The 20,525-nt window shown below is 35.4% G+C and overlaps 1 protein-coding gene and 1 pseudogene across 1 annotated transcript in view; both read right to left on the bottom strand.

The window, feature by feature from the left end:
- Positions 1–20,525, bottom strand: part of HELLS (helicase, lymphoid specific) — a 38,831-nt gene that overhangs the window by 14,962 nt on the left and 3,344 nt on the right. The window contains exons 3-13 of the mRNA XM_032313909.1: positions 16,798–16,920; positions 13,494–13,550; positions 11,373–11,409; positions 11,223–11,287; positions 8,343–8,384; positions 5,420–5,644; positions 4,886–5,068; positions 4,092–4,235; positions 1,065–1,261; positions 774–870; positions 103–264 (exon numbers count right to left, since the gene is read on the bottom strand). Of these exons, the coding sequence (XP_032169800.1) occupies positions 103–264; positions 774–870; positions 1,065–1,261; positions 4,092–4,235; positions 4,886–5,068; positions 5,420–5,644; positions 8,343–8,384; positions 11,223–11,287; positions 11,373–11,409; positions 13,494–13,550; positions 16,798–16,920 (1,332 nt within the window). The remainder of the gene's footprint in view (positions 1–102; positions 265–773; positions 871–1,064; positions 1,262–4,091; positions 4,236–4,885; positions 5,069–5,419; positions 5,645–8,342; positions 8,385–11,222; positions 11,288–11,372; positions 11,410–13,493; positions 13,551–16,797; positions 16,921–20,525) is intronic.
- On the bottom strand, positions 2,165–2,249 carry LOC116573835 (annotated as a pseudogene).

The following is a 20,525-nucleotide window of genomic DNA, read 5'->3' as shown; positions in this document are numbered from 1 at the left end:
TTTAAGTCCTAAAAACAGGTGATAAGATCTAAGACTGAAATTAATCAAGGAATTTCCAATACCAACTGTTATTTCCAGTTTTATGTCAAAGCCATACTCTACCTCACTGCATCCAAACATGTTTGCAATTGTACGGTTCACAATAGCTGTATAAAAGATCTCTTGTTTCTTAGAAAGTGGTGCATAAACAACTACTTCTCGTTTTGGAGGAACTTCAAGAGCAACATCAGATTTTAGTCTTCTCAGTAAGAAAGGTGTTAGAATCTAAAATTTAAACATGAATAAACGTATGTGAATTCGTATGCTTTCAGGCAATACTCTCTCCACACACCTCTTAATCCCTTCTTTCTCTTTTTTCCTTTAAAAGTACTATCAAGTCTTGGGTGCCTGCATGGCTCAGAGGCTCAGGTCATGGTCTCAGGGTCCTGGAATCAAGCCCCGCATGGGGCTCTCTGTTCAGCAGGGAGCCTGTTTCCCCCCTCCATCTGCCTGCCTCTCTGCCTACTTGTGATCTCTATCTGTCAAGTAAATAAATAAATAATCTTTAAATAAATAAATAAATAGATAGATAGATAGATAGATAGATAGATAAATAAAAATACTATCAAGTCTTGAAAAATGAAGAGTCCCCTGCCCCCTTTAGATGTAACTTATTCCCTTGCTCTTCTCCCAGCCCTAGAGGTCACTTTTTAAAAATCTATTACAAAAGATAATCTATGCAGTTCCTTTTTCATTCGGAGTCCATAGTAAGCAGAATAAGACAAAATCACAACCTGGTGCAGCATATGCAATACGTTCTGCTCTCTTTCTTTAGCAATAATATCTTCAGCAGTTTCAGAAAGACTAGTGATATCAAACCAAGATTCAAAGCTGTAAGAGAAAAAAATGATTACAACTTAACCTACTCCACAAATCAATTATATTAACATATATATACCACAAAGAAGTTGCCAAAAAGCTATCATTTTTAATCCAACTACCTAGGAGAAAGGAATTAATTTTGACTAAGAGCAGATTTGAGGTTAGAAAAATATAGAAAATAGTTAAATAACTGGCTTACCTACCTTTTCAAGTCATCAAATACATCTGGCAACAAAAAGTTTAGCAATGACCAAAGTTCTGATAAATTGTTTTGCAAGGGAGTACCAGTCAAAAGAAGTTTGTTATCTGCATTGAATCGTTTTAACTCCCTGATTAGACGGCATTTCATGTTCTTAATTCTGTGTCCTTCATCTACTATTAAGTATTTCCAATAGCAGTGCTAGAAAAGGAATTTAGGGAAAAACTTTAAAATGATGATATTACAATTTTTTAAAAAAACAATTCTAAAAATAAAACTTCTTTGGGGATGGATGTTCGATTTTATCAAATGGCATTTCTGTATCTATTGAGATGGTCATGTTTTCTTCTGATCTACTAAAAGGATAAATATATCTTCTAAAACTGATGCATACTTTTGTTCCTAAAATAGACTTCCCTTGGCTATGAAATAATAAAGTCCACCTGCTATTATGTATTTAAATTTTTTCTATTCACATTCTTTATTCAGGCAGTCTGGGGACACCTGGGCAGTACAACTGGTTGTGTGTCCTACTTGATTTTGGCTCAGGTTGTGCGATGGAGCCCGGCACTGGGCTCTGCACTCAGTGTGGAGTCCGCCTGAGATTCTTTCCTTCCTCCTGTACCCCTCCCACTCGTGCTTCCTCTCATTATCTCTCTCTAAAAATAAATCTTAAAAGAAACAGGGAAAAAAAAAAAAGCAGTCCGTGGTTTCCCTGGGTAATGCTTTATCAGGTTTTGATTAGTGTTATACTAGATTCCTAAAAAAGAACTAAAGCTTTATTAGTGCCACATGCTCTGAAACATTAAATATTAGAATTTTCATTCTTGAGAACTTCATCTGAAATGGACATTCTAATCTGATGGTGTTCTCAGTTTCTTAATATAATTACTGATTTGTTTAGGCTTTGCCTTTCTTCTGGGGGCAGTTTTAGTAATTTCTATCCTCACAGAAGGCCATCTATCTACTTTCAGTAAGTTGTCATAAAAATATAATTTCTCATTTTTCAAAACCTTGTTAAAAAAAAGAAAGCAAAAACAACAAAACTACAATCTTACTCTGAGCATCATCAACTCAAAGGAGAAAAAAAAGCAAAACAACAACAAAAATCTTACTCTCATTTTTCAATTAGCAATAATTGCACCTCGGATAAACCTCATTGGCTACAATACTGCCACTGCACAAAGCTTCTTACTCTCATTTTTATTATCTGTGCTTTCTCTTTTATTTTAATCATGTAGTCTTAAAGTTCATTTATTTTGCTGTTTAAAAATGCAAAAATATGGACTATTTCTGGGAAATATAAATACCAAGCTGGCAATTGTAGGTATCCTTGGAGAACAAGATTGGCAAATTGGGGGAAAGAACATGAAATGGGACATATTTTGCATTTCATTCTAACAGATTCATAGCAGAATTTAAAAAAAAAAGTTTTGGGGGGCACCTGGGTGTCTCAGTCATTAAGCATCTGCCTTTGGCTCAGATCATGATCCTAGGGTCCTGGGATTGAGCCCCGCATTGGGCTCCCTGTTCCGTGGGAAGCCTGCTTCTCCCTCTTCCACTCCCCCTGCTCGTGTTCCCTGTCTCTGTCAAATAAATAAATAAAATCTTAAAAAAAAATTTTTTTAATATTATGACTTTTTTTTTTAAAAGAAAAAAATAAATTGGGACTGCTTTTGCTGGTAATACCAGATAACCTAAGTAATCTCTCACTATAAGACATGTACCATAAAAAAGCAAAACAAATATAAATGAATACGTAAAAGCAACGAGAAAACCCAATGCAACAGAAATGAGGGTTCTGAAAAATGATTTTGTAAGTTGGGTGCCTGGGTGGCTCAGTCATTAAGTGTCTGCCTTCGGTTCAGGTTATGATCCCAGGATTCTGGGATCAGGCTCCATATCAAGCTCCCTGCTTGGCATGAAGCCTGTTTCTTTCTCCTGCTCCCACTCCTTCTATTTGTGTTCCCTCTCTTGCTATCTTTCTGTCAAATAAATAAAATCTTCCCCCTCCAGAAAAAAGTTTCCTAAGTTAACAGATACTTCTGCTGCCAGTCAGGAATAAGTGCCCTGTACCCTCAAAGTGAAGATCCTTAAAATAATGTCCTAAGTTCAGTGAAAGGGAAAATTATAAAAATTCTAACCACTAGCAAATGGAATTGACAATAAGGCTCATCTGTTCCAATATGGTCAGGATAGGGAGGTCAAAATAACTAGAAAGGTCATGTTATATTATTTAGTAGAAAACTGAATTTTCAAGACACAATAAATAAATTATATCTATATGCTAACAAAAATACTTAATATTCTCAGAATTCTCAGCATTCTCAGACTTACAACTGCTTTGAAGTCTGTATGCTTTCTTCTACAAGCAGTGTATATCACTTTTATTGTGAAGAATTAACGTAACTGCAATTCATAGCCCAAATTTCCACCAGCACACAAGTAAATTCTGATATACCAGACAGAAAAAGGAACAGTTGTAAATTTAGAACTAAATGTGAAATAGGTGGAGCAGTGATAGAGAAGTGCAAATACCAAAAAAAAACTGAGAGACAATGAGCAAAGGTTAACTTTCCAACTACATAACTTGAGCACTAATTAAGTAGCTACAACATACACTAAAACACCATATAGCCATAAGACAGTCTAAAAATAACTTGTCTTCATATATGCTATTCTTATTTAATTAAAATTAAATGGGTAAGTTCTATATAGTTAAATCACATGTCAGACATATCTGGAACATAGTCTCAGATTAGGTTTATGTCTAGCTGAATTTAACACACTAGAATGATATTATGGCTAAAGGTTAAGGTGCTGTCGTTTCAATTTTCTTGTTAAAGACTACAACCTTCTTAATCTGTTAATGCCAACTTTTGGTTTCTGAAAGAATCTGTAGAACACAATCCACTGTTTCCATCAGGCGGGAAAAAAAAAAATCAACAAATGCTACCAGATGGTGCAAAAGTGCTATGAACTAAGAAAAATGTGGTTTATGGATCACAAAGAATTCAATAGAGACCAATACCTGTAACGCATTTCGGTCTCTCATGGCTATTTCAAATGAAGTAATTACCACAGGATGAATCTGCAGTGTCCCTTTTCGTCTGTGAATATTCTTTACCAATTTTCGACGTTCCTGCTGGGTCCCATGATATAGCATAGTAGGAATCTAAAAGATTTTATATTGATTTGTAACAAACTTAAGGACAAAATGCAAATTATTAACAATTTGGAAAATACAAAATTTATCATTAAGGAGAAAAAAGATGATTAATCTTAACTCTATTTTTCTATAGCAAAATGAGTCAATCACCTCTAAAAAATTATTTTACTAATAAAAGAGAATAAAATAAGCCATGAAAACAAATCAAATATAAGGCAAGGATATGGCTAAGACGACATATAAATATATGGAAGGAAAACACCACAGTAAGAGAAATAATTTCTACCTATGTCAGTCTTGATGTGAATGAAATTATCCAATGCACTGAAAATCATTCAGGGGTATTTTTGGCAAATACCTGAGATTACTAACACCTACTCTTACGTATACACGTAACATGGATTTTGCTAACCTTTGAAAAATAATTCAACTAGGGGTTCCTAGCTGGCTCAGTCAGAGGAGCATGCAACTCTTGACCTTGGGGTCATGAGTTCAAGCCCCACACTGGGTGTAGAGATTACTTAAAAAAACTTAAAACAAAAAACACAACCCTCAAGATGTAGTACAAAAATCAATTATAATAATAATTTTACAATTCAGGCAACAAAACAATTATAGAAATGATAATATATTCAACAAAAGGAAACATATCTTACATCTGGTGTAAATCTCTGGAATTCTGCCATCCAATTAGGAAGTGTAGACAAAGGGCCACAGACGAGAAAAGGTCCAGGTACTCCTCTCTGAATCATCAATGCAATTGTAGCAATACACTGAACAGTCTTTCCCAATCCCATTTCATCTGCTAAAATGCCATTAATTCCATTTTCCCAAAGCATCTGGACAAAACAATACACAATGTATTTAAATTCAGACATAAACACCTGCTGGATTAGCAACAGTTTATATTTCTTCTTTTTACCCAGTGATAATAATGATAAGATTGACATATTCATGGTTATAACACGTGTGAGAAATTGGTTATCAAAACCACAGATGTGTTGGCAATCTTGAATAAAATACCAAAAATTTAGTCTAGATAAATAAATTTGAAAGTTAAGTATTTACACACAGAATTTCACATTTAATAATGAACTTGGAAGGAACAACTCAAGTTATGTTACAGCACATTAATAGACTATTATACAGATATGAACCAATATCTTCTATTAAAATTGAGAATTCATTACCCTAAGCCATTCCATGCCTTCCACTTGGTACCATCGCATCACTCCTCCTGTGAAGTGTTTTGGTTGTTGAAAGGGTACTGGCTGTCCATCACATTTCCGAACTGGGTCAAAAAAGAATTTAGTGTTCTGCCTAACCGTTTGAGACAATCTGTCTTTAATTATAGTATTTGAATCTTTGTTTTTCTGAAGGTCTTCTACACAGAGATTAGAAGAACAACTTTCATTCTGTGAAGAAAAAATGCTTAATTAGAACATTGATACATAATGCTGCTACCCTCTATTTATCAGAAAATTTAATCAAAATTTACCCATTAAGTATATAGAAATAAAACCGTTTGTTGAATAAAACCTTAGAGATAGTTACCCCCATTCTCTCACAAACGCAAAAGCCATTGAAAAAAAAATTGAGATAACTCTTACAGATTACAGGCACATACTACTGAAATGACCTTTACAACTGTACCTCCCATCCAAACTTTTTAAATGAGCGACTCAAGAATTTATTAAACTATTTTCTTAATAATAATTTCTTTCACCCAAATTAAAAATAATGTCTATAAAATAGAAAGGAAAAAAATCCTTTCAAGGAAACAGGAACATTTACTTCTGTCTAAATTACAGTTGTTGAAGAAAAGGGGGCAAAGTAAATAAAGTTTAAGAACTCCCTACATCACACTTAAGAGTAGCAATTTATCTGTAATGACACGCATTACCAACTTATGATAAATGATAGATTTTACTGGTTAGTGACGTCCACAACTCTTTATTTCACATTTAAGAATGTGAAAACGAGGATTGAGTCAATTCAGATGGAAGTCTTATAAATGAGAAGTCACAAATAATGCTACAACTAGACATTCAACTGGAAAATTACAAACCCTGAATTTTACCATTCCATACATAAAATTCATTTGTGATGTTCATCATAAAGTCAAAACCAAAACCATAAAGCTTTTAGAAGAAAACAGAGTATCTTGATAACCTCGGATAATTTCTTAGAACAGGACAAAAACGCACTAACTACCAAAGGGGTTGGGGGGAAGCGATAAACTGAGCTACTGTAAAACTTAGAAGTTCTGCTTACTGAAAGACACCATTAAGAAAATGAGTAGGCAAGCCACAAACTGAAAGAAAATACAGTACATAAATCTGACAAAGAACTTGTGCATTTTTAAAGAACTCATATATCAACAATAAAAGGGCAGGTAACAATAAACGGGCAAAAGATGTGAATAGAAACTTTATAAAAGAAAACATAAAGCCATTAAGAACATGAAAATATACATTAGCAATTAAGAAAATGCAAAATAAAACCACACAAGATTTATTTCACATTCAGTAAAATGTGAAATTCATTTCATATTCAGTTAAAATTAAGAAGACTAACATGAAATGCTGGTAGTAACATCAAGAGAAACTTCTATTTTATTTTTATTTTTCTTAACAGAAACTTTTATACACTGCTGGTGAGAGTAAAATGGTGTGTTCACTTCAGGAAAAGAATTTTCTTATAACTTAAAACATACATTTACAATATGACCCAGCAACTCCATTCCTGGGTATATACTCAAGAACAAGAAAACACGTCCATACAGACTTGTACACAAATTATCATGGTGGTCTTATTCATAAGTCACAAACTGGAAACAATTCAAATGCCCATCCAGAGAATGGATAAAGAAATTATAATATTCATTCAATGGAATTTTACTCAGCAATTTTTAAAAAGCTACTTATAAATTCAACAATATAAATGAGTATCAACTATGTTGAGTAACAAGTTAACAGGAAATAAAAGATACATGTTTGGATTTTATTTGTATGAAACAGCCTGTGAAAAAGGTTAAAAACTGGGCAAAACTGGTCTTCGACAAAAGTCAAAAAAAGTCGTTGCCTCCAGGTTTGGTGGTGGGAGAAATGACTAGCAAGGGATACAAGGGATCCTTCTATCATATGAAAAGGTTCTAGATCCTGATTTGGGTGGTAATTACATGAATGCATACATTTATCAAAATTCATCAGAATTAACATAAGCATGGTACACACTTACTTACTGCATACTATAAAATGGTCAAAATTCCATATTAAGTCATGGGAAATTAGACTGAAGCTTTATCTTTGAAAATGTAACTAAAGGTGCCCCTGGGTGACTCAGTAGGTTAGAGGTCTGCCTTCAGCTTAGGTCATGATCCCAAGGTTCTGGGAATAAGCCCTGCCCCACCTGCTCAGTGGGGAGCCTGTTTCCCAGTCTGCCTCTTCCCCCTGCCATGCCCCTCTCACTGTTCATGGGCACACTCTTAAATAGAATCTTTTAATTAAATAAATATGCAATTATATATTATAAAAAAATGCTTACTCTTATTTACATTTAATATTGTTGAATTTTAACTGTATCATAAACTAATCCTTATACGGAACAAAGAATAAAAATTAGTGCACTGATATAAGAAACAAATTTTGGTCAAAATTATGATGGGCAAAAAGAATAGCTCCTATTTATAATGTCATCAATTTTCCCAAGAGCCTATTAATCTTTGATAGGTAAGTTAATTTTTATAACCCTTCCCAAACAGATCCAAACACAATACTTCATGTGAGAAACAAGATTAAGGAACCTCTTAGAGCTTCCACAAGCTGTGGAATATATACACGTGGAATGCATTTCGTTATAGGCACTCGCATTACCGCTAAACTCCCAAGGACCCATAAACTAATATTTACACATTAAAGACCATGCAGTAGAACACCTTAAGTTGATTATGTAAGTAAGCAGCACGACAGGATAAGAAAGAAGTAAGTTTTTTTTTTTAAGGTTAAGAAATAGAATAGCTAGTGAGAAAAAAATGTACACTGGAGATTAAAGGAATTAATGATCAGAGAAACAGATATGGCTCCTATATTTAGTTTCTCATAAATCTCTTACCTCATTCTCCTTTTTATTTTTTTTAGCCACAGACAAAATTTCCTAGAAAACAGAAATAAAGTAGCAATATACGTAGTTCATTCATTTATTTACTCAACAAGTATTTATTCTGTTCTGTTATATTCTATTCTAATATTCTATAGAATATTCTATTCTGTTCTATCTTCATGCCAAGAAATGAGGATAGGCTCTCAAGGTAATTAAAATACAGGACTCAAAACTGGTGGACCTCAAGCAAAATTAAGGTTACAGTGTCTTATAAAACTCTGCATTAGTTAACAATACTTAAAAATTGGGTTATTTGCTCCTAAAATTTCCAGGGTTTTTGTTTTGTTTCTTTTTTAAGCCAAAGCTTACTGAGGAGACTTAAATCCGAAATCACATATGACAATAATCCTCTAATACAGGGATTGGCAAATATAGCATGTAGACCAACTCCAGCTGGCAACCTGTTTTTGTAAAGTTTAATTAGAACAAAGTTGAGCATATTTGCTTAGTTTATGACTGCTTATGACTGCTATCAGGCTACAAAAGGCCAAGTTCAGTGTTGACTAGTTGACTAGTTATCCAACTACTCAACTATTCAAAGCCAACAACTATTTGACCCTGTACAGAAAAGGTTTTCCAAACCCTGCTCTACAGTCTAAGTTGTGACTACTCCTGGTATTTCAGGATTCACTTCCAAATGTATTACAGTCTCAACTCTATCCCACTTTAGGCCTCTGTGGATAGACATCTGAGTTTGTAATTTTGAGCAAGAGGCAAAGACAATTAAATTAAAAATACAGAATTGAAGTGCTCTGATTTTGAAGTACCTAGTAGATGCTAAGGGTATGGGGGCACCCAGGTGGCTCAGTGGGTTAAATCCTCAGCCTTCAGCTCAGGTCGTGATTTCAGGTTCCTGGAATCAAACCCCACATCCGGCTCTCCACTGAGCCGAGAGCCTGCTTCTGCCCACCCCCCAACCCCCACCCCCTGCCTCTCTGCCTACTTGTGATCTCTGTCAAATAAATAAATAAAATCTTTAAAAAAAGAAAAACAGATGCTAAAGTTATGAAGACAAGCAATACCTGAATGTCACTTGATGAGTTAGGGGAGTATTATATCAAATTATCTGAAAAAGTTATCATCAGGACATAATCATTAAAGATTTAAGTTAGGGTAGGCTTCAAGCAGAGAATAGCATGTTCAGAGGACAAAGGGGATGAAATGGTAGATACTTTCAAGAAACTTCAAATGTATCTTAAACTTAAGATATGTAGGATGATGGGACACATGAGTTAAGTGGCTGACAAAAATATATATACATACTTAACATGTGTTGTCACATGTGTATGTAAAGTACTATTTAAGTATAGATATTCATACCTAAGGCTGAAGTGATATAAGGAACAGAGCTGTCTTTTAAACTAAGTAAAAATAAATAAATACAATGACTAAGCTAAACCTTCTTGAAAAACAATGTGTGAATCAGTCAAAACAAACCTAATATTATCTATGAAGCACTGTTAAAAATTAAACCTTGTAACTAAACTCCTGACCCTCCTTACCACCTTTTCATTTATATACAAACTGGTAACAAATATGTATTTTAAAGTTTTTGAAATTGCCAGGATCTCTCCTGCCTCTGGACGTCTGTCAAAGGTTATTCTAGCAAAGGTTATTCACTCTTCCTAGAACACTCTTCACTACCTTTTCTATATCTTATTATTTCCCTATTAACTCTCCCCAACCTTTAAATGACTTTTATGCTTCAAGTCACAACTCAGATGTCACCTTCTAAATGAAAATTTTATGAACTTAGTGCCTCAGTTTAGAGTCCGTTTATAAGCTCAAGAGAGCCCAACTGACTACTTATTTCTCACTGGATGAAAGCTAAGGCAAAGACCGTTATCTACTAAGCTCCTTGATCAATTGATCTTATACCTGTAAGATAAAGTTTGCCCACATCTGATATGCTACCAACATCTGATAAATGTATAACTGCCTGAATTTCAGTAAGTCTAAGTAATACTTAAATAATAGTGTTTTTCAAATTGTAGGCCATGTTCATAATCAATCAAATGGGTCTTGACCATTATTTTTAAATGAAAGAAAAAAAGAAGGAAAATATTACAGTGCATCCAAAACATAAGTATGTGAAATTTTGTATTTTATACTTTATGAAGATATCAAGAGTCTGAATCTCAGGTTACAGAAAAATATAGTAAATAACAATGTTACAATTTTTTTTAAATGTAAGAATGTAACATTAAAATATGCCTAAGGGATATTTAAAGTTTGTTATAATTAAATATGCTTTTTAATTTCTATTTTATGAAGTAACATGTGACAAGAAAATAAAAAAGGATCTGGTTTTAAAAGGGACTAAAAGGGGGGGATGGGCAGCGCCTAGGTCGCTCAGTCAGTTAGGTGTCCGCCTTTAGTTCAGGTTATAATCCCAGGGTCCTGGGATAGACCGGCATCAGGTTCCCTTCCCTGCTCAGCGGGCAGTCTGCCTCTCCCTCAAGCTTGTGCTCTCACTCTCTCTCAAATAAATAAAATCTTTAAAAAATAAAAAATAAAATAAAAATGACTACATGATTTCAGTTCCCTAAAGGTCCTCAACAAGGAACAAGAACAAAGTTCTGAAGATAAGATCTTGAAGTCATGAGAAATATCTGATAATAGTAACTTTTCATTATAATAATTTCTAAATAGGCCAAGCTCACATTCCCTTAGCAAACAGGAAGACAGTGCCATTTTCTTCCCTGAAACAGTCCCTTCACAGCCTGAAAAGCCAAGTATGTAATAGCAATCCATACAGCTTTAAATGTAGTTCGAAATCCACAAGTTTTACTCAACAGTGAATCTTATGGGCCCTCCCCACTTTATTTTTACCTCTTTTGACATGACCTCTGAAATATTGTAGGATTCATCTTCTCTTCCTCTCTTCTTTCTCATGACTATTAAAAAAAATTATTTTATTTTTGATAGCAATAAAAGTGAAAATATAAACATATCCTTCAAAAGTCGAACAAGGAAGTTTACCTGGATTCTCCTCACTTGCATCAATGGAATTTTTACCCTACAAAACAAGAATTTAGGATATTATTTTTCTAGGGACTTTATGGTATTACATATTAAAAGACACTAAGTAAATAAATGCCAAATGTCCTTGCATTTGAGTCACATCCGCAACTCTATTACTCCTACCAACATGTAACCTCTTTCTACATTTCCCCACTAGAACTTGCTTATAAGTGTATTCCTTTTTCTTGATGACTCTACTTTCCTCATTTTTTTCCCATTTGATATATTTCCAAATTAAACACAGAAGGCATTTTTATTTTGCCATGTACATTTTCTGTAATTGCAGGTTTATGCTAAAGATATTCAGTGGGTTTGATATGGAAGGACAACTCATTTTCAGTAAAATTTTTAAATTAAATATAACTGAAAGCAGAAATAAAAGAGAATAATGATTTAAAAATATTAGTGAGGGGAAATACAGGAAAGGAAGAGATGTTCAAAAAGTTTCAAAATGAGAGGTGGAAAGGAAGATCAAGAATAGGGAGAAAGTATGTATAAGAAATCAAAATAACAAAAGTAAATTTTTAAATTTCTTACATAAACCCTACACCACACATGGGGCTCAAACTCACAACATGAGATCAAGAGTCATGTGCTCCCCCAAACGAATGATTCAGCGAGGTGTCTCAAGAAAGTAAATTTAAGGGGCACCTGGGTGGCTCAGTGGGTTTAAGCCTCTGCCTTCAGCTCAGGTCATGAGCTCAGGGTCCTGGGATTGAGCCCTATATCCAGCTCTGCTCAGCAGGGAGCCTGCTTCCCCCTCTCTCCCTACTTGTGATCTCTCTCTGTCAAATAAAATAAATAAAATCTTTTAAAAAAAAAAAAAAAGGTAAATTTTAAAATAAAGTTTAAAAGTTAGAGGACTGGGGCGCCGGGGGGGCTCAGTCATTAAGCATCTGCCTTTGGATCAGGTTGGGATCGAGGCCCAAATCAAGCTCCTTGCTCGGCAGTAAGCCTGCTTCTCCCTCTCCCATTTCTCCTGCTTGCTCTCACTGTGTCTCTGTCAAATAAATAAATAAAATCTTTAGAAAAAAGTTAGAGGATTAAAAATATAAAATACCAAAGGGGACCAGTGAGATGGAACAGGCAGAACTTAATGGTTGGCACCTACTGAATACAGCGGCCGTGGCGGGACGGGGGCAAAACCCTGACATAAAAAGTTAGCTGGGCAAAAGTGAAAAGTGAACAACAGATTAAACCTACAGGTTGAAGAGTAGGGAGTAAATGATTAAACAAGTAAAATTATCTTTTAAGTTTATATTCTTCAAAAACCCAAAATAAGGGGCGCCTGGGTGGCTCAGAGGGTTAAGCCTCTGCCTTGGGCTCAGGTCAGGGTCTCAGGGTCCTGGGATCAGGCCCTGCATCAGGCTCTCTGCTCAGCAGGGAGCCTGCTTCCCCCTCTCTCTGACTACTTGTGATCTCTCTCTCTGTCAAATAAGAAAAAAAAACCTAAAACAATAATAATAAAAAATAAAAAATAAATGTAAAGCTTAGAATACATGACACACAGTAAGTACTCTAAATGTTGCTCTCTCCTTTCACTAGTACAACTGTTCTTTATACAAATTCCAACAATAAGGCATTAAACAGCCTCATGTTAAAACAAATTTACCCCAAAAGATCACATCTAAAATTCAAGCTATCCCTAAATGAACGCTCTATTATCTGAAATGTTATTAGCAGATAGAATAAATTTGCTCCAATTTTGGCTTCACTGCTGCAGCTATGCACGATACAAATTTAAATTATTATGGATCCATGCTGACATGATGAGGTTGGAGGCATTAAGGATAAAAAATAATCACTATGAGCACCAAAAGAACTGGCCACTTAGAAGAGTGAAATTTTGAAATTAAGAAAAACAATAAGAAACTGAAAGGGTTATACTTTAGCTTTCCTTCCATATCTAAGAATATTGAGAAAACAGATTTTATATGTTCCTCTGCAGCTTATAACAAAGATAGGTTTTCAGATAAAGAAGGTTAAAATTAAGTAGATGATCTATAAAGTTAAGACTACAGAGGAATTTCCTCAACGTTTAAGGTAACATAAAGGACTTTCTAGCTTACTCTATATTACCTTAGTAACCTTTAGGGATTCCTTTTTTCTCTCCAATTTCTCTTTCTTCTTCTGTTCCTGTAAGATACTTTTTTCTTAGTGCCACAAGTGGAAAATGCAAAGTATAAAACACACAGCTCAAGTAACATGTACACAATGAAGAGCTATATAAAGATTTAAAAACAAGGGAGCACTTCCACTTCAAACCTTTAAGGAGCAACAGGGAACAGACCTTCCTGCCTTACACAACTGAAATCCATATAAGTATATTAAACAGTGATTTTCAGACAATATGCAGCAAAGGAGAATGAACACTGAAAAAGGGAAACAAATGAGACAAATCTTGATTGTGCAGTTTACTGCCTGAAGGCAATTCTCAAGTGCAAATAGTGGAGGAAGAATTCAGCAGCTCAACAGCCTCCCTGAGTTGAAGAGACAAGAGGACAAAACTTAACAGCAGCTAGCATACTCAGGGTCAGGTACACAAAGAAAGCCCTCAAGGTACGTAGGTGAAATTTCAGGTTGAGAACTATCAGTGACATGAGTGTATAAAACCAAGGCAACTAGAAAATAGCAAGTAAAGTAATCCCTTGTGCTTACAGGGGATGGATCAGGAACAGTTCGTACCCATCAGGCAAAGTGACAAGAGCACTCAGAAGAGGGGCAAGTTACTACCAGACTAAAAGCTGTTCCATATGCACCCTAACAAAGCTTTAAAAGACAGACAAAAAGGGATTCAAACCATTTCTAAAAGGTGGTTAAAAAATGTATGCCTTGGGGCGCCTGGGTGGCTCAGTGGGTTAAGCCGCTGCCTTCGGCTCAGGTCATGATCTCAGGGTCCTGGGATCGAGTCCCACATAGGGCTCTCTGCTCAGCAGGGAGCCTGCTTCCTCCTCTCTCTCTGCCTGCCTCTCTGCCTACTTGTGATCTCTCTCTGTCAAATAAATAAATAAAATCTTTAAAAAAAAAAAAAAATGTATGCCTTGGGTGCCTGGGTGGCTCAGTTAGTTAAGTGTCTGCCTTTGGCTCAGGTCATGATCCCAAGGTGCTGGGATCAAGTCCCACATTGCACTCCCTGCTCAGGGGGAGTCTGCTTCTCCCTCTCCCCTTCCTCCCTGCTTATGCACACTCTGTCAAATAATAAAATCTTAAAAAGAAAAAAGATACATGCATTATAATAACTCATTAAGTGTGGATTGTTTTGCTCTCCTATATTTGTATTTCATTTTACCATACAAAAGTTCATGAGCAAAGGAAAACATACTTAGCAAAAGCAAAATCTTGATAATTGACCAGTGAATGATGGGGACATAGGGGATTACTGTAGCCTTGAAATTTGCGCAAGCTTTTAAATCTTCGTAGGTTGTAGTGGGCAATAAATAAATTATATAGTATCTCATATAAGTACAATGGGAAGAACAGACAAGGTAAAGGGGGTCAGGAGTGTGCAGATAGAAAAGGTTCAGACAGCAATTTCACTTAAGATTGTTAGGGCAGGCTTCATCAGGAAAACGTTTAAGCCAGGCTTAAAGGTGATGACGTAAGCTATGCAGATATCTACAAGAAGATGGTTCCAAGTACAAAACAGCTAGTGCAAAGGCCCAAAGGCAGAAACACACTTTTCTAGAATGAAGTGTAGAAAAGTAAGAGGGTTGAAGGAAACAGTTAAGACTGCTTATTGTCTTGTGGCACACCATTAAGACTTAAGGCTTACTGGAGCACCTGGGTGGTTCAGTTGGTTCAGCATCTGCCTTTGGCTCAGTTCGTGATCCTGGGGTAGAGTCCCAAGTCCAACCCTGCTGGAGCAAGGAGGCTAATTCTCCCTCTCCCCCTGCATCTCCCTCCTCCTTCCCCTGCTCCGCCCGTTGTAATCACTTTCAAATTAAGTAAAATGTTAAAAAAAAAAAAGGAAAAAAAAATGTTGGTTTTGTCACAATCAATGTAAACTAGAAAACAGTGAAACATCAAAGAAAGCAGTGAAACATAAGGGATCACCTGGGGAGAAAAAAGGAAGCACTAAAGAAAAATAAATTCTTCACTCAATAAAAATACCTCCAAAAACAAAAGCAAATGAAGACTTTTTCAGAAATACAAAAGCTAAAAAAATGTATCATCAAAAGAAAATGCAAATGAATCTATTATAAGGGAAAGCAGATCAGTGACTATTTGGTGAGGAAGACAGGAAGTGAAGGATGGGAGAAAATTTAAAAAGGGGCAGGAATTCAGTCATAAAAAAGAAGAGAACCTTGCAACTTGAATCATGAATGGACCTTGTGGGCATTATGCTAAGTGAAACGAGTCAGAAAGATAAATACCATATAATCTAATTTGTGGAATCTTAAAAAAACAAAACACCCCAAGCTCATAAATACAGAGAAAAGACTGATGATTGGTGGTGGTATATTGAGTGACAGGTTAAAAGGTACAAATATCCAGTTATAGTCAGTCAGGGCGATGCATTATACAGCCTGGTGACTATAGTTGGTAATACTCTATTGCATATTTAAAAGTTGCCAAGAGTAAAGCTTAAAATTTCTTATCATAAGAAAAAAATTGTTAACTATGTATGGTAAAAGATGTTAACTAGACTTACTGTGGTGATCATTTCACAACATACACAAATACTGAATCATAACCTGAAACTAGTATGTTATGTCAATTTTACTTTAATTAAAAAAGAAGGGGGACATAATTTTTTGAGTTGATGGCTATGTTGATTACCTTGATTGGGGTGAATTCATGGGTGTATACATGTGAAAACATATAAAACTGTACATTATATACATGTGTTTTGTATGTATCAATTATATCTTAATAAATCAATTTTTTAAAAAAGACTAAGTAACATAAAGTCCACGATTTCCAGCATCCAAAAACTATCACTAGACAGGATAAAAATCAGACAAATAAACAGAGGTATATTCATACAGTGGAATCCTTCTCAGGAATAAAGAGAACGGCCTACTGAATAAACACAAGTGAATCGCAATATGCTGAGCTAAAGAGGCAAGACACAATAAAGTGTTTAATGCATGTTCCATTTGTATATTCTAGAAAAAACAATACCAATCTATTGTGACAGAAAACAGAAATCAGAGGTCTTGGAGGCCAGGCATGGGGATCACTGAGACAAGAAAAGTTCTTGGGGTAACGGAAATGCTCCTCATCTTGACTGTGCTGGTGGTTACACAGATCTATACACTGGTCAAAACCCATCAAACAGTAAACTTAAAATGTGTACAGCTTACTGCATGTGATTTTTATCTCAATAAAGTCATTTTTTAAAAATGTAAGCTACTGGTTCTAATCAATTACATACACATACCTCTAGTTGTTGCTGTTCCATTTTAGTCAATAAAAATTTGGAGTAGATATTGCTTTTCTCAAGTAAATGTTGAAGTCTACGGTACCGAATGTCCACAGACTCTCTATCCCAAGACATGCGAGCCTATCCAAAAAGAAAATTTCCATGATTGTTAAGTTTTCTGACATACATGATGTTTTGCACAAGACGTTAAAAAAAAAAAAAGGCTAAATAAATGCTCTTTGAGTTTGATATATTTCCTGTAATTAATGGGGAAAAAATATTTTTCTAGTATTAACTTTACTAAAAATGGCTTATTTTAACCCAAAACCAGGACAAATAGCTTAAAAAATAGGATTCCGGGGTTCAACATGCCATTTGGTATGATGCAGCTTAGATACCAAAATACTGACATTTCAGACACTGGCCATGTTTACTAGCATCCATCAATTTTTGAAAGTTATAAAATTAACATTATAAACTAAATACTTCAAGTAGATTTAAGTTTTTTAAACAATCAAATGATTTCAGAAAATTTTTACATACCAGTTTTATTTGAAAGAGCATCAGAATTAATAAATAATTTAATTGGCTAGGAACTAAAACAACTGTTCTTAGAATTTTAAAACTATATTGTCCAGATGCCTGGCTGGATCAGTCGGTAGAGCATGCCGACTCTTGATCTCAGGGTATGAGTTCGGGCCCCAGTTGTGCCTAGAGATTGCTTCAGAAAACAAAAAACAAAACAAAAACTGCACTGTCAAAATATTTCAACATGCTAAATCTACTTATGATTATTACAAACTTCTTCCTCCTCAGCGTTGTGTCCCCAGTTTTGCCCTTGTTTTTAGGCTTGTTTTATTCCTACTCTTAGTTCAACTTTCCTCTCCTATACATCGTCAAATTACCTGCTTTCTATATTACTTTAACACACCATTTATTAAGTGATTTCTAAATCTACAGTAGGCTAGTGGTTAAGGAGGAATCCTCTCTCAGTTCACAATGATAAAGTAAAATATTTAAAAAAAAATACCAGAGGGCACATGATGAAAAACATAAAAGTAACAAATAAATAGTACAGTTCAGTGGTCCACAACTACTTCTTCTTTTTTTTTTTTTTTAAGATTTTATTTATTTATTTGAGAGAGAGAGACAGTGAGAGAGAACATGAGCGAGGTCAGAGGGAGAAGCAGACTCCCCATGGAGCTGGGAGCCCGATGTGGGACTCGATCCCGGGACTCCAGGATCATGACCTGAGCTGAAGGCAGTCATCCAACCAACTGAGCCACCCAGGCGCCCTCACAACTTCTTTCTGTAAAGGGCCAAAGGGTAAATATTTAAATATTTGAGCATATGGCTTATAAATACTCAATTCTGCCTTTTTGGACAAGAGCAGTAATAGACAATATATAAACAAATGGGCAAGGCTATGTTCCAACAGAACTTTATTTACCTAAACAGGCACGATCCAGTTCATCATCTGTCAACTCAGTATAATCTCAATTTTAAAACAAAAAACAAAAAAAACCTACAACACACTAAGTGTGCTGAAGTGAATCCAGTTGAACTCATCTATCAAAGCTAAATATATGCAAACCTTACCAACCTACTCCTGAGACAAAGTTTGTTTGTACATGAGGGTTCACACACACATGTATGCATACATGCATAGCGGCTGATCTTGTACTTCAGAGACCATTGTATTTCCTAGATGTTCTATCATCTCTCCAGCTTTTCTTTCAAAATAAACTTTTCTATTACAAAAGCAATGACAATAAAATGTGTAAGGATAAATAACATGAAAATAAATACACATTTTAGAGAAATTATATATTTAGGGGCACCTGGGTGGTTCAGGGGGTTAAGGCTTCTGCCTTCGGCTCAGGTCATGATCCCAGGGTCCTGGGATGGAGCCCCACACCGGGCTCTCTGCTCCGTGGGGAGCCTGCTTCCTCCTCTCTCTCTGTCTGCCTCTCTGCCTACTTGTGATCTCTGTCTGTCCAAATAATAAATAAAATCTTAAAAAAAAAATTTATATATTTAAAAAACACCCATAAAACAATTCTATCAGACGCCTGGGTGGCTCAGTGGGTTGAAGACTCCGGGTCGTGATCCCAGGGTCCTAGGGTCAAGTCCCCTGTTCCCTGTCCGCCTCTCTGCTCAGCGGGAAGCCTCCTTCCCTTTCTCTCTCTGCCTGCCTCTCTGCCTACTAGTGGTCTCTCTCTGTCAAATAAATGAATAAAATCTTTAAAAACAAACAAACAAAACCAATTCTGTCCATGCAGATAATCTCTGTTGACATCTTACAAAACTATTTTCAGTTCTTTTAGAACAGTGTTTCTTTTACTATTACCGATATTACTGGATTACAATAGTCAATGAATGAAATAGTTATTATAAACTGAAAGATGAATTTAGAATTTGAAAAAAAGATTTTTTTTGGTAAATATTTTAAGTAGTCTATACCCAACATGGGGCTCAAACTCACAAACCTGAGATCAAGAGTCGCATGCTCCAGCAACTGAGCCAGCCAGGTGCCCCTGAAAAAAAAAAAATCCTTAACTTTTGGGGCGCCTGGGTGGCTCAGTGGGTTAAGCCTCTGCCTTCAGCTCAGGTCATGATCTCAGGGTCCTGGGATCGAGGCCCACATCAGGCTCTCTGCTTAGCGGGGAGCCTGCTTTCCCCTCTCTCTGCCTGCCTCTCTGCCTACTTGTGATCTCCCTCTCTCTGTCCAATAAAAAAAAAAAAAATCCTTAACTTTTGAAATTTGTTTAAACTTTACTTAAAGTATTCTGGGCTTAATTTAGATATATATGCTACCTTAAATCCTGTTCAGAATAATTTAGCACCCATTTTTTAAGTAATTAAAGATTAAATATGTTACACTAATTTGTAAATAATGTAATTAGGAAACTAAATCAATTATTAACCTTCAACACCAACCTTCCGTATTTCAAAATAATTTGGTAATAAGCCTTATCTACCATTACTGTTTCTTAACAATTTTATCTGTTATATTAAGGTAAACTGTAGCTCTGTGGAAAGCACTGAGCGCCTGGCAGGAATTATCTTTTAACTAGAGTTGAAGAGTATGCCAATGGACACCAAAGGCATAAATTCCCACAGTCTACATCATTATCTCTCCAAACACCAACACCAGATTTGGGAGTAGGGGTGGTTACACTTCACTCTCCACAGTCTGAGCTACTTTCCTTTTATCTAACACTTATCATAACTTTTTACCTTTCCCCTCCCCAACAATATACACATTAATGCTATTGTTCACCTCTTCTAGACTAACAATAACTTCTTTCTAAAGGAAATACAGGAGAAAAGCCAAAGAAAATAACTGTAGCAAATCAATGTAAAAGCCATTCTCTACTCTTTACAAACTTTACAATCTCCTAAAGCAAAGTTAATGCTCCTCATTAAGAATCGTAAGCAAGCTCTTCTCAAGTACTTCTAAATATATGTCCATAAATACGTTTTCTCCCAAAAGAAAAGGAATCTTTATTTTTGTACTGCCAATTTTTTGGTCTCCAAAGACAAGCAAGGAGAGACTAATTCTTAGAATTTTCCCCATGGTCAAGTAAGGAACAACTTACAAGTTACAAGTGCAAAAATTAATCAAATTCTTTCAATACTATAAATAAAAAGGCAATATAATAATAATAGACCATAATACTACTGGCTTTTTGGCAAAGCACACACTGGTTTTAGTGTAAGAACTGAAGAGAGCTATAAAATTT

This window comes from Mustela erminea, chromosome 14 (assembly GCF_009829155.1).
Source record: "Mustela erminea isolate mMusErm1 chromosome 14, mMusErm1.Pri, whole genome shotgun sequence".
In the NCBI taxonomy this organism is placed as follows: domain Eukaryota; kingdom Metazoa; phylum Chordata; class Mammalia; order Carnivora; family Mustelidae; genus Mustela; species Mustela erminea.
The sequence above is the reverse complement of the archived record's forward strand: the minus strand, read 5'-3'. Positions and strand labels throughout refer to the sequence as shown.